The sequence below is a fragment of the Lampetra planeri genome, chromosome 3 (assembly GCF_965212315.1).
Source record: "Lampetra planeri chromosome 3, kcLamPlan1.2.h2, whole genome shotgun sequence".
In the NCBI taxonomy this organism is placed as follows: Eukaryota; Metazoa; Chordata; class Hyperoartia; order Petromyzontiformes; family Petromyzontidae; genus Lampetra; species Lampetra planeri.
In genome coordinates this window covers 13,858,286-13,871,602 of record NC_136109.1, presented here as the reverse complement: position 1 = coordinate 13,871,602, position 13,317 = coordinate 13,858,286, and the positions used below count along the sequence as shown (strand labels likewise).

The window sequence follows — 13,317 nt, the reverse complement described above, 5'->3', positions numbered from 1 at the left end:
AAAACAGTCCCAGACCACACCAGGACAACACAGTCAGTCCCCCGATAAAATTGCACGAATCTCATGGTTTTATTTCATGTGAGAGGCTTGGGTTTTCATCGTTTTGTCTCAATGTTTTTCCGGTGCCATATTTAGCTCGCCCGGCTATGAACTCTCCAGAGCTACCCATCTGCTTCTTACTCAAAATATTTCCATGCAACTTTTTCTCCACTGCTTTTTGTGCCATACATGCTGTTCAAGAGTGTCATTACGTTATGTAAGAGGTCAAAGCTCTACAATGCACCCAAACACAATGCTCTCGCTTAACAGTGGTATTTAGTATAAACGCCCACAGAACAGATTGTTCTATTGATGGAATTTTAAACAGATACATGGAATGCGTCCTGCAAAAACATATCCAATGTTTGTGAGGATGATAAATATCTCTTTAAGGGATCAGGTTCACTTCCCATTTTGTGATCAGGCTGGTTTAGAAAATGTATTTGCTGGACCCACAGAGAGAGAGAGATTATCTTCTCACCATGTGACCTCAGTCTCTCGTTGTAGCATTTACAGCCATCGAAACGGCAATGATGTCACCCTGATTCCAGGTTGTGATATTTTACAGTCCTGTTAAAGTACAGCATTTAAGGGTATTTTACGTCAGTAATTATGCAAACGAGACATCATTGCAACTGTACAGCCCGTTGTTTCCCATGAGCACAAAAGCAACTCGCTCACACACAACTGAATTGTGCTTCCTGGAGTCACATGTTCCCTCGCCTTGTTTTGGCCAATAAAAACAACGTTTCTAAATCTACAGTAAAACTAAGAAAACTATTTGAAAAACTTAACATCTTACATTTTCTAAATTATTCTCAAATCAATATTTTATTATTTTAAAAAAAATTACCCTACTTTAATCCGTATTTCCCTGTTGCGACAACTCCTAGTGACAGCTGTGCAATTATATTGACTGAGGTAGCCGTGACCTTTTTATTACACGCTTTCTATTAACTCACTCTGTCTGTTGTTGTCGTATCCTCAAATCTTGTAACTCAATTTTATCCCACTTCCCAGTGTGATATCGACTGCAAACTTGGTATACTTAGGTCATACTGATGACAATACTATATTATATCATAAAAAATAAAAACAATATTTTTAAACAATCTTTTTACATGCTTTCTATTAACTCACTCTGTCTGTTGTTGTTGTTGTCGTATCCTCATATCTTGTATCTCAATTTTAGCCCACTTCCCAATGTGGTATCGACTGCAAACTTGGTATACTTATGTCAGACTGATGACAATACTATATTCTATCATTAAAATATTTGTAAACAATCTTTTTTATATTTTATGTTTCGGCTTGGGCCTAAATGTCCACGCTCAACTGACGTTTGCTATAAATCACCACGGCTCCTTACGTTATGGCAAGCTTCGGGGCCACTTCCTGGAGTCGTGGAGGTCTTCCATTCCTAGTAGGGTACATTTCATTAAAGCGTGTTTTTAAAAAAGTTCTTTATAAACATTACTCTTATAGGAAGGCATTGAAAGTCTTGACGATTCACAGCACGTTGAGCAGTACTGTGAGGTTTGGCTCGTAGTCGGCCGCCCGTGGGCTGCTCATGACACCTGGGCTGTGACGTGGCTGTCTTGCAGCATGATGCGTTGAAGGCTTTTGGGATGTTGGAGAGTAAGATCAGAGGAGCACTTCACGGAGTGCTCCAGGAGTTCTCTTGCTCGTTTGGGACACCACTGGAAGTGCATCCTCTGCATCGATGTAGGCCTTCCAGCTGGTACCTGCTCACATGTCATACATTGTGTTTAGTTTAAATTTCGATTTAAAGCTTTCGTGACTGCAGGGATTCATCTTCTTGGTTCTTTCGGTAAAGTCACGTAGAAGGGAAATAATAAAAATAAAACATAATAAAATAATTCTCACGACGTTTCGGCCACAACGCAAGCAGCCGTCCTCAGGTGAAGAACATGTGTTTAGTTTGTTGTCCTTCCCCCGCACCTCCGATTAGCACAGTTGGCTACGTACGGTGCGAAAGAAGTTCTACATACATAAGTCAAGTCTCAAGATTTGTCCTTGTGACTCACGCTTCCTCACATGTTTCAGTGTCTCACAGATGTGTAATGGATTCTCATGTTTTTGTTGTTGTTGCTGGTTTCGTCTTTACTCGCTGCCTTTCAATTAAAAAAACATCGACAAACTAATTATATTTTACTTGCTATGGGGGTGGACATGAGCCTTATGCTGCTACACCACTCATTTAGTGTAACCCCTCCTTTTAGTTTACAAAAGTCGGCTCGACTTCATTGGCGTGACAGTTTAAATGTTTTTGTGCCTCAGCCTCTTGGGTGTGTCTCTCAGTTTCTTGCATTTCTGCCTCAATTTCTTGGGGGTTTTTTCCATGGGTTTTCAGTAGACGGGGGTGTTTTTGATATTTTGAACCCTTTGGGGTTGACCTTGTGGGTGCTCTGCCTTAATTTGTGGACAGGTGTGCTGCAAAAAAAGAGCACGGTGCAAAAATCTCACCGCGCGTGTCCTCCCTGACCAATTAAAAGCCCGCACCCAATGCATTATTGGTGCCGTGGTGTTCCTGTCATTTTTTAAAGATGTTACCGAATCTGACTTTATTTTTTCACGTACATTAATGTGCTCTTAATGTTGCAAACATTTGCTTTTAAAGTTCCGTAAAACATGTTCCCTACAGTTAAAGCGGCTTATGCTTTATGTTTTGTACTGTAACTTTTTGTGCGCACCTGTGTAAATGATTTTCTTTAGACGTTCACGTATCCAACCTTTTCACATATTCACCCATACTCGAACCCCGAAAAGTTGGATATGCGACATTGTGCTGTATTTGTGCAATTTGTTTTGCAAGATGTTGATGTCCAACAATGTTTTTAAAGTGTTTTAACATTTTTCTTACGTTATATAACTACATTTTTTGTTTTTATACTTTTTTTTGATTGTCATGAGCACCTCTGTAGATTCACACTCGTTTTGCATGTTATGTAAATGCTTTGTGGAGATTGGGTTTGTATAAATAATAAATACGTTTTTGCCTGTTTGTTTTCAACCAAAGTTATCATAAATATGCAGCTGCTTTGGAGACTTAACTACTTTTCGGATTACAATCTGTTGTTTTTTGTTTAAATTGTGTGACTGTAAAATAGCATCTTTGTAAAATGTGCACACCTATTATTGTAATCTCTGTTTACTTTGCTGTAACAATTTAAAATCATCGTCATTTTACTGTTTTAACAATTACAATGGCACAGTAAAATATTGAATGGCATGCCCGTGTGCCATTCAAATTCAAACTTAGCTGGTTATTAACACTACGCACAGGATGGAGACTGCAAAACATTGAGCGGTCACAATGGGTCTTTTGTTCCTGGGAGACTTTGAGTGTAGGCGATGCGTATGTGTTTTAGCAGGGGTGCAGTGGTTGGCGTGCTGCCCTAAGAACCTGGTGACCCGAGTTGGATTCTCGCTCCTGGCCAACACCAGTGATTTTTTTTTAATCGGTCGTCTCAGCCTCAAATGGGTAACCACTGTGTGTAAACATCATCATTGGGGAGACAAAGGCGGTTGGGCATGGTGCTAGCCACCCCACCCCTCGTGTTTCGTGCCGACCTCCATAGGGTGCTACTCGCTAACAGCACTTGCCCCAGCGGTCTGAGCAAGGGCCTTGGGTGAGGCTAGACACTGGAGCCTTGGTGTGAGCTCTCCAATATGAAGTTGATGACAGTGGTTAGGGGGGGAGGGCCTTGTTGACCTATAAAATTAGGAGAGGACTTTGTGTACATACATAGTGATGTGTTTAATGCGGTAGGTAGTCAAGACCCCTTTATAATACACCACGTAAATCACTTTTAAAAGGCGATAGAGATCAGGTTTATTATTAAGAGGTGGGTGTTTGAGACAGGACTAATGTGTGACTGTATTGGTCACAGGGCTGGACTTTATTGAAGCAAACAAATATAAGCTTCTGGTGGACATGTAATACACGAGCAATGTCATGGTTAAGACAGCATCATCAACGTGGAAAGGAATATCAATGTACTCGGGAAGATGAGATTGTGATGGATGGGGGGGGGGGACGTAAGGAGGAGGAACAGGGCAGGTTACCAACACAGCCATTGGAGTAGCTATCTGGAGGTCACCAACGAAGGTCAAGCCTTAAACCTGACAGGGAGGAGGATGCCGTGGGAGGATGCTGGGTGTGAACTTGGTAGTAACTTTGGGAGCCTAGCAGCAGAGGCAGGTGGGTGACATCAACACACACTCTCTCTCTCGCACTCTCTCTCGCACTCTCACACACTCTTACACTCTCTCACACTCTCTGGACCTTAGCCTTCCATTAGTGATCATATATCGTCATAATCACAACTGGTGTTTAATATTGTTCTTCGTGTATTTTCATCATGCTCAGATCTAGTTATCTTTATGTTTGTGGTGTAGTGCTTTAAACACACCGTGTTTTGCTTACACGCAGCCAGGATGTACTATGTAAGTATGTGTGTTGAACTTCTTTCGTACCATACGTAGCCAGCGGTACCAATCGGAGGTTCGATTAGCACACTGACTCTGGTGAATGAGCTTTGCTGCGGGTTCTATAATTCCAGGTGAATTAATCGATTAGAGCGCAATCGGAATTTTGTAAGCAATGTTTAATGCTGGGCTCTCACGGGACCTGTTCAACTGGCAGGATGCGCAGATTTCTTGGCTGCAAACACCGAGGCGGAGCTTCACTACCTAACAGACCAGGCAGCCAGTGCACGTCCCTGACATTCTGGCAATTGGTTGTCCGGTTAACGCTTGCGAAGATATCCACTTTTTGTCCCACCCCCTACCTGCATTGCTTTGTCACCACGCCCATTCTGGGCTCCCTCATTACCCTGTGTGCAAACACTTCTTCCTCAGATGTATACCGATGCCTTTCGCGGTGAACACCTCATGCTCAAAGGTGGTGCAAGTGCCAAAACACACGTTGAATTACATCCTGTTTGCTTGGGGTTTGAGAAGTACATTTTTTCATGAAAGATTTTTCTAGTTTTTAAATGCTTGTTTGTGTCACTTCTGTTTCGCACACGTGCAGGAAGGGCCCAACAGCATCATGAACGATGAGGAATTCTACGATGCTGTGGAGGCTGCATTGGACCGGCAAGACAAGATAGAGGAGCAGGTAAGCAACAGCGAGCGTTATCTTAGTAAATTGTGTTTATTTCAATGATGCATAGCATTTTCACATGCGGTGTTGCACTCAATATCAAGCAACAACGAATATTACATAAACGGTTAATTGAAAATATTTGATTATCAAGTTTGTACGCATATGAAATATCATTTTGAAGGGTCATTGATTGATATTCATAGTTTACATACAGCATTTGTGTTTATTGACGAGCTTGACTCGCTTTGGCTTCAAATTCCTTTAAGCATTTTCAAGAAACGGGTAGTTTGGAGCGTGTTAAAGTTTGGAGTGTCATTTTCTTATTCGGTAATTTAACAGCACCTGTATTAAATGAAAATCAGACCATTTAAATACGGTAAGATGAGTTTAATGTTTAGCGTTGGCTTGCAATGTGGTTGGACAGGTGAGGGCAATCGTGCCCATGTCACGGCATTGAGCCAGGGTTGTCAGCATTTTGGGTTTGAATTCTTGACCGCAAGCTGAAGTGGAACGGGGTTCTATTGCGAAATAATTCTAATGGTCTCAGCCCAGGCACCAAACGCCTGCAATAACATGCATTATAAAGAGTTGGTTTTACACTTTACTTATGTCTCGCTCTTTCAATTTACTTGGCAGATATATAGGCCGCAGCCTCCCATCTCACCTGAGCATATGGAAGAAGCCAATGTCTCGTAGTTGCGCAAGCTAAAATATTTAAATGATATTGGGCAAATGCCTGTGATGACAGCTCACAATCAGACTCGCAGTTTTTTTTATCTGCTATGAAGAAGGGTCATTGCACAACATGTAGCCATTAATTCTAGATTTTAAGTTTTCGTGACTGCAAGGATCCATACTCTTTGGTTCTTTCGGTAAAGTCACGTAGGTGAAAATAAAATAAAAATAACTAAATCGCGACGTTATTTTTATTTTTTATTTTATTTTCACATACGTGACTTTACCGAAAGAACCAAATAACATGTAGCCTGTTGTAAATGTTTTCTTTTAAGGCAGTGTTGATGATGAATGTTATGGGCACAGGGGCTAATGTCGAAATTTCAGGGCTTGTTGTTGTTATGTTTGCTTGTGGACCACTGCCAATGCAGTATCGTCAAATAATGTGTTATAATAACAGTACAGCATTCTGCTAGAGTGGGTTCTGGACAAAAAAAAGGGTGGGGGGGAGTTAAGCTCACTACCAAGATGACAGTCGCGTAACGTGTGGAAAATTCAACGGAATAAAAAAGAACAACAAGCTGACTTCGTGAAGTATCACCGACAGTTGGAATTTCAGGTTGAACTTGTGTGGAAATTGGAAGCATAGGTGAGGCACGTCGGCAGGGGCTGTGGGCATTCTCAGGGGGAGCAGTCGTATCATGCCCCCAGGCAAGCGTCACATTTTTGAAATGCCTTTTGCTGTAATGTTAAGGGAGGCTTGTTTACTTCTGGAAGGTGTCTTTGAAAAGCTTTTTCTCCCTCTGGTTTCGTACCACTGCTCGTTCTACCGGTTTTGTTTCGCCCGAGTGATTTTAAGGTTTCTATGTAGTGGGGCATGACTGCATTACGAGTCTCTGCACTATTGTGTTGACATATATCGTCGCTGGTGCTGTGCAAGCTCCTTCCTGAATCGCAGAGTGGCTTTCGACCCGGCATGGGAACCTCTGACATGATCTTCTCAGCCCGTCAACTTCAAAAGAAGTGCCAGGAGCAGAGACGACCATTGTACATGGCCTTCTTTGATTTGACTAAAGCTTTCGATTCTGTTAATCGTGAAGCACTATGGAGAATCCTTCTGAGATATGGCTGCCCAACAAAATTTGTTAACGCCCTCCGTCTGTTGCATGACGGTATGAAGGCTGTCATCCTCTCTGATGGTTAAACCTCAGAGCCAATCGAAGTAAGGACCAGTGTGAAGCAAGGCTGCGTTATTGCACCAACTCGTTTCTCCATCGTCCTGGTGGGAATGCTTCATGTGACAGACAACAGACTTCCCAGAGGCATGACTATCACGTATAGTACAAACGGGAACATATTCAACATCAACCGTTTCAGAGCCAAGTCGAAAACATCAATCACGTCCGTTATTGGATTCCAATATGCTGATGATGCCTGCTCAGAAACTGACCTTCAGGTCATCGTCAACATATTTACAGATGCTTACAGCAGGATGGGTCTAACACACAATACCAGCAAAACAAAGATAATTTCAACAAGCTCCGAGAGGACACCTACCACCCCCTACAATCATTACCAACAATACAATACTGGAAAACGTTCCCAGTTTCCCATTCTTACGCAGCCATCTCTCTAGCAATGTCTTAATTGATTATGAAATCCAACATCGGATTGCCCGAGCAAGTGCTGCCTTTGGCAAACTTAAGAACAGGGTCTTTGAAGACCACGACATTACCACCAAGACCAAAGTGGCTTTGTATAACGCTGTGATCATTCCAACCCTCTTATACGGTGCAGAAACCTGGACCACCTATCGTAAACACGTAAAATCTCTCAATGTTTCATCAACGCTGTCTCAGGAAAATGCTAAACGTCACCTGGGAAGAAAGACAAACTAATATCAGTGTCCTGGAGCGATCCAACTCATCCAGCATAGAGGCCATCGTGATGAAGTATCAACTCAGATGGGGGCAGGTCACCTTGTGAGCATGAATGACTCGAGGATTCCTAAGCAGCCAAATACTCTAAACTCGTATTTCTAAATGTGGAGGGGAAGCCCGAAGGACCTGGAGAAAAATCCACATGACGACAGGGAGAACAAACATGAAAACTCCAAATGTGCAGGCATCAGGGTTGGGATCGAATTTACGACCTTATACCAGGCGAAGTACAGTCGTTAACATCTCGCCACCGCGGCACCGCATGATATGGGGAGAGCTTTATCCAGCAATGGATTGATAATTGACAGTGCAATTTAACAAATTGCCCTGTTTACTTAGCATTCCATGAAGCCTTGTGTTGGTGGAATGACAAATACGTTTACTATACAGGCATTCCATTACATTTAGTAAAAATTATCTGCCCGCATATCAATCACATTCTGCCATACCTTTATTCCGCATTGCAAAACGTCCATACTGGGTGGAGTTACGGTGGAGCTGGGATCGGGTCACAGAGAGGGGTGGAATTTTCTTCCCAATTCTTGCTTTACATTTCTCCGACTGCAAATGTGCTCCTGTGCAGCGGAATTGAGAGCTTGACAAGCCAATTCCACACAACACTGCCATCCAGCATGCTCACTGTGCTGCACAACAGCAGAACTCCACAAGCTTTGTCCACCTGACTTTCATGATCAACGGCCATGATCACTCGACTGCTGGATGAAAGATTCCCCAAGCCATCACCATCTCTCGTGATCCTGTGATGCAATAATCCACGGAGCACCCACACGCGCATTTATTTCATTGCTCCATCTCCTTGGTGGATATCCTCTCTGATGCCACTGTCACTCTTCTTGACCATTGTCCATCATCCAATCTTTCAACGTGTCTTGCCAAAGCCCAAATGCTTTCCATAACAGTTTTAACAATGTAACTTACCTGCTCTCTATCAGTGTAATTCGAAGCATGCATCTCTCCATATCTTTTTTGGGGGGACATTACATTTTTTTTCTTATTTTCTTCAGAGCTGAAATTCAGGCAAATTAAGTGAAAACCCATTTAATGCGTCCCCCCCCCTCCCCCCGTGTTATCGGTTGTCGAGGTGGACTGAGACAATCAATTCGCTACATGTGAGAAATCGGTTTGATCGTGGGTCGCTGCCCGGTTTCGAACCAAAGAATTTCAGCCGTACTGGCTCGGTGCTCAGAGCCCTGAGGCAGCTGTGACTTAATTTCACATCCCCCCCCCCACCCCACCATTTGTATACGCCTACACGCGTTGTGTGCAGATCCACGTGGAGCGGACCCGCAGCATCGTACCTACCTCCATCGCCTCCACGGAGACATACGCGTCCGTGGGCAACCACCGCTTCTCCCAGCAGGTCGGTGCTGCCGCTTTAGCCTGGTGGTAACAACGCGCCAAAGACAAACGCTTTCATCAATAGGCCCTTAGACTGCTTGTGTGAAGTGGCGCTGAGTTAATTGATGTCGTTGTCACACTAAACGACAATTAAGGTGGTATTCCCATTGCGTTTGTTGTATAGACAGAAATAAACGTAATGTTGACATTTGGACAACATCTTTTGATATAGACTTTGATATGTCCAGTGGAGGTTGATAACATTTGCTATTTTATATATTACTAGTGCCGCCCGCGCATTTGCGAGGGATACACGGACGGGAGGGAGCCCGTGACATCATCACGCATATGTATGCATTGACATCACCACCGCCCTTGCACATTTGCTGCCCACGCCAGCCAGCCAGCAAACTTTCTTTATGATATGGTGTGAAAATTGCAATAATTCACCCTGCAGGGTGTCCAAGTAACAGCAGTGATGGCTACTCCCGTGGGAGTAGCCATCACTGATCAATGGTCCCCGCCCGCCCACCCGCAACATCCCCATCGTCTCCCAACCTCGTGGCCATTGCCAACATAACAATGGGCGCATGGCTGTGAGCGGTCACGCCAGGAGGCAAGAGAGAGATCTCCCCTACAGCCTTAACAGACTCTTGGGGCGAGTGTTGTTAGCGAGCACCGATGAAGCCCGGCGCGGCACACGAGGGAGAGGATGGCCAGCAGCACGCTCGGCTGTCATCGTCTCCCCAGTGGTAATGATTACACACCGCACCAGGTACTCATTTGAGGCTGAGGCGTCCTAGGGGAGGCCCGGGACCAGCTGGAGCCAGGTCAATTTTAAGTGGAAAACCCAAATTTCATTTGGTGGGGGTTTCATTTGTTCAGGCATTGACAACACGCGACACTTTTTTAAGGCCGAAATGTCAGCGTTGCCGCTCCAAACAGATGATATCCTCCATGGCAGCATGAGAGCGCCATCACAGCTCCGATGTTGAACTATAAAAGCCGATATAAGAACTTTATGGATGCAAGTTGCACGGAGGAGAAACGGTTGTTGCCCAACTGGAAAGATGATCATTGGTACTTAAAGCAAGATCAGTTGACATTTGTGTATTGTTTATTTGTGAAAACATGGCCCCAAATGTGTTGCTTTGAATCTCAGCGTGTTCATCACTGTGCTTCATGTTAAGCGCAAGTGGTCTTTAGGTGTTAGTGACTCTAAAGGAAGTGACATATAATGCTCCTAGATATATTATTTATATATATATATGTGTGTGTTGAGTCTGTCAGCATGTATGCCTGTGTAATGGGTGTGTTCTGTCAGTGGCTTGTGTAATGTTAGAGTCTTCCATGCATGGGCATTACTGGGTCTAACTAAGTGAACCGTTCACCGGCTGCTGTATTCGGTGGATACTCGCATTTACTATGAATGCAGAGGACCCTGTACCCACCATTAACTCCCAGGCAGGTACTAAATGAGCAATTTGAAAACACGCTGTGTTTGGCAGTGGTGGAAGGGCGGCGGGGGGTACAAGTGGTAGCTCATTCCCCTGGCCTCTGTCCCGCGTGGTCTCGGTAACAACTCCAGTTAATTCCATATTTCAGGTACATTGCTAGCTGCTGTATGAACATTGTGTTCGTTGCGTGTCACGATGAACGTTTACTTTCTTCCCCGTTTTCTTCTCTCAATTGTTTTACGTTGAAGCAAATTAGTCGCTCGTCTTCAATGTCTTCCGTTGATCTCGTAACGACCTCTGAGAATGTGCACGGTTACATGGCCCAGGTACTGTGCGCTATTTCATTGCTGCACTCTAAAGCCACCGTTTCTTAAAGAAGAACATTTTGTGTGTCGTCAGTTGTTTTTTTAAGGGAATTACTCTCGTGGCTTCTTACCGCACTAAAGAGCTCGTTTTTGATCGAGCTTTGTTCTTTCATGATTAATTTTCTAAACAAAGGCCGACACTTTGGGTTCTTCTTGCACAATCGTCAATCAAAAGAAGTCGAGATGGGAAATAATCCATTCATACTTGCTTGCTTGCACGTTGCTGCCATGTTAATTAAGCATGTACACTCTTCAAACAAAAACAGGATAATAAGAACAGGTGTTACCCTTTCTAGCAATAAAACAGGTGTTAAGATGTTCAAACACCAAATAGATGCCTTTTGAAGTAATCAAATCTGCGTTAACTACACATACGTGTGGCAAAACATGCAAACAAAGATGCTCTGGTAATAAGTGCATTGTCTTTGAAACTAATTGGTCTACACCAGAGATGTCCTTCTTTATGGCCTTGTCTCACCAGTCTTAGATCAGGGAATGCCAAAAGTGCGGAGAGTACAAAAACATTGCATCATGAAAACAGGAAACTCGGCAGTTGCCAAAGGGGTATGTGATCTGAAAAACAAATTGCTGTCGCCTTGTTGACAGCCATCAAGCGTATATTACCCCTGGCTGCCTTACCTCGATTCGACTCGTCTGTTGATGGCAAATAGAATTGAGAATCATGGTCAGACGCTCTGATGCCACAGCGCCATGGCAACAGCACGACATCGAAGTCGTTTGAAAGCACACAAAGGTGCCGTGACATTTTTTTACCTTTTTTTTTCTTTAATGGGGCCTCAATCTCGCATATTTACTTAACCATTCACCACCTGACAAGGTCGTCATGTATTCAAAGATATTACTTTCAGGTGCCAATGTGTTGTTCTAATTCTGTTCACTGGTTGCTTAAGATTTTTTCATGACTTTATTAAACATCGACGAATTACATTTCGCTCAAACTTTGAGCTTCATGAGCCAGTGAACTCGGAAATGGAGCGAGGCTGCTTCAGTTGACTGCTTTAAGTACCAGCTGTGACATCACCAACTGCCACAAAATGGGTCATTTCCACTTATTTGTGGTTTGGGCCTGTGTGCTTTAGTATGTTGATGTTAAATTCAGTCCTAAGCCACCGGTCAGAAATTGATCGATACACTGGCGCGTGTAATTAATATCTTTATAAACGTGACAATCTCGTGCGGTTGTTCAGGGTTAATGACAGATTGTGGCATAAAACTACCACGTAACCTCACCCAAAAACAATATGGATCATCGTATTGGCTATAAAACCGCATGTTTAAAGTTTGATTAGAGTTGTTTGCTTTTTGGGAAATGTTCAAAACGTACGTGTAAGTGTGAAAGAAATGGCAGGGATTTGACTTTTTGCAATTTATGAAGGCTGGTTTTAATTAGGCACATTTTGTTATTGCAGGGACTTGTGAAATGTAATTTCTAAATGTGATGGCATGAGTGGCCTTTCATAGAACAAGGCATCATCAGTTGGAGCCTCACTCCCCTAATTAACGCTCATGTGCGCGGAATGTGTGAACCTTTGTGCCCTCTCCATGCCATCTGAGGCCTGTCACAAGGCCTGTCTCCCATAGTCAGTCTCATTGTGTCTGTCAGCGAGCCTTCGACACTTCACGTTGCCTCAAAGTGCACCTGGCCTGGCACAGGCGCTGTGGTGACGTCACCGTCACTTAGTGGCGAATGGCGGGTATTGGTGTGTGATGAGAACACCAGCACAATGTTTGTATGTCTATGTTGCAGTATCTGTGCCTCAGTGTATCTCTATATTTCTCAATGTCTATACATGTCTATATCTCGCTGTTGTATATTTTGTCTAAGTGTGTGTCTTTGTGTCTCTGTGTCCACTTCTCTCGTCCTGTCTCACTATCTTTTTGTCTGTGTATCTGTATCTTTGTATCTCTGAGGCTCTTTGTCCCACTATGTCTTGATGTTATCTATTGAAATGATCTCTTTTTGTCCCAATGTCACTGTTTATGTGTGATTATATTTCTGTTGCTCTGAATTTTCTGTAAGTCACTCTCTATATTTATCCTGCTAATTTCTTTCCAGGCCACTGTTTACTCCTGCTTGGTTGTAGGTTAGTAAGAGGAGGATGCACGAGTTAAACAAAAGAGGGAATTATTGGACAATATATGTATTTCGGTAACATTGTGAAACTCTATATGGAGATATAAAATTGTATTCTATGGGAATAATTTAATCGAAGCGTCGGTAGCACTCATCTTTGGTGGTTGTGGGAATTCCACATTCCGTGATGGAATTCAGTTTACCCTCGGTACTCTCACTGTTGGCTTTGATTTTACTTATTTCATAACAATCT

The 13,317-nt window shown here is 43.3% G+C and overlaps 1 protein-coding gene across 4 annotated transcripts in view; it reads left to right on the top strand.

The window, feature by feature from the left end:
- The window catches only part of LOC144738358 (ceramide transfer protein-like), a 97,791-nt gene that overhangs the window by 64,952 nt on the left and 19,522 nt on the right, over nt 1–13,317 (top strand). For 3 of the 4 annotated variants that reach the window (XM_078621413.1, XM_078621409.1, XM_078621405.1), the window contains 2 exons: nt 5,099–5,185; nt 9,077–9,169. In XM_078621413.1, the coding sequence (XP_078477539.1) occupies nt 5,099–5,185; nt 9,077–9,169 (180 nt within the window). Of the gene's footprint in view, nt 1–5,098; nt 5,186–9,076; nt 9,170–10,852; nt 10,931–13,317 lie in introns of all 4 variants that reach the window. The other variant, XM_078621420.1, reaches the window with a different exon arrangement.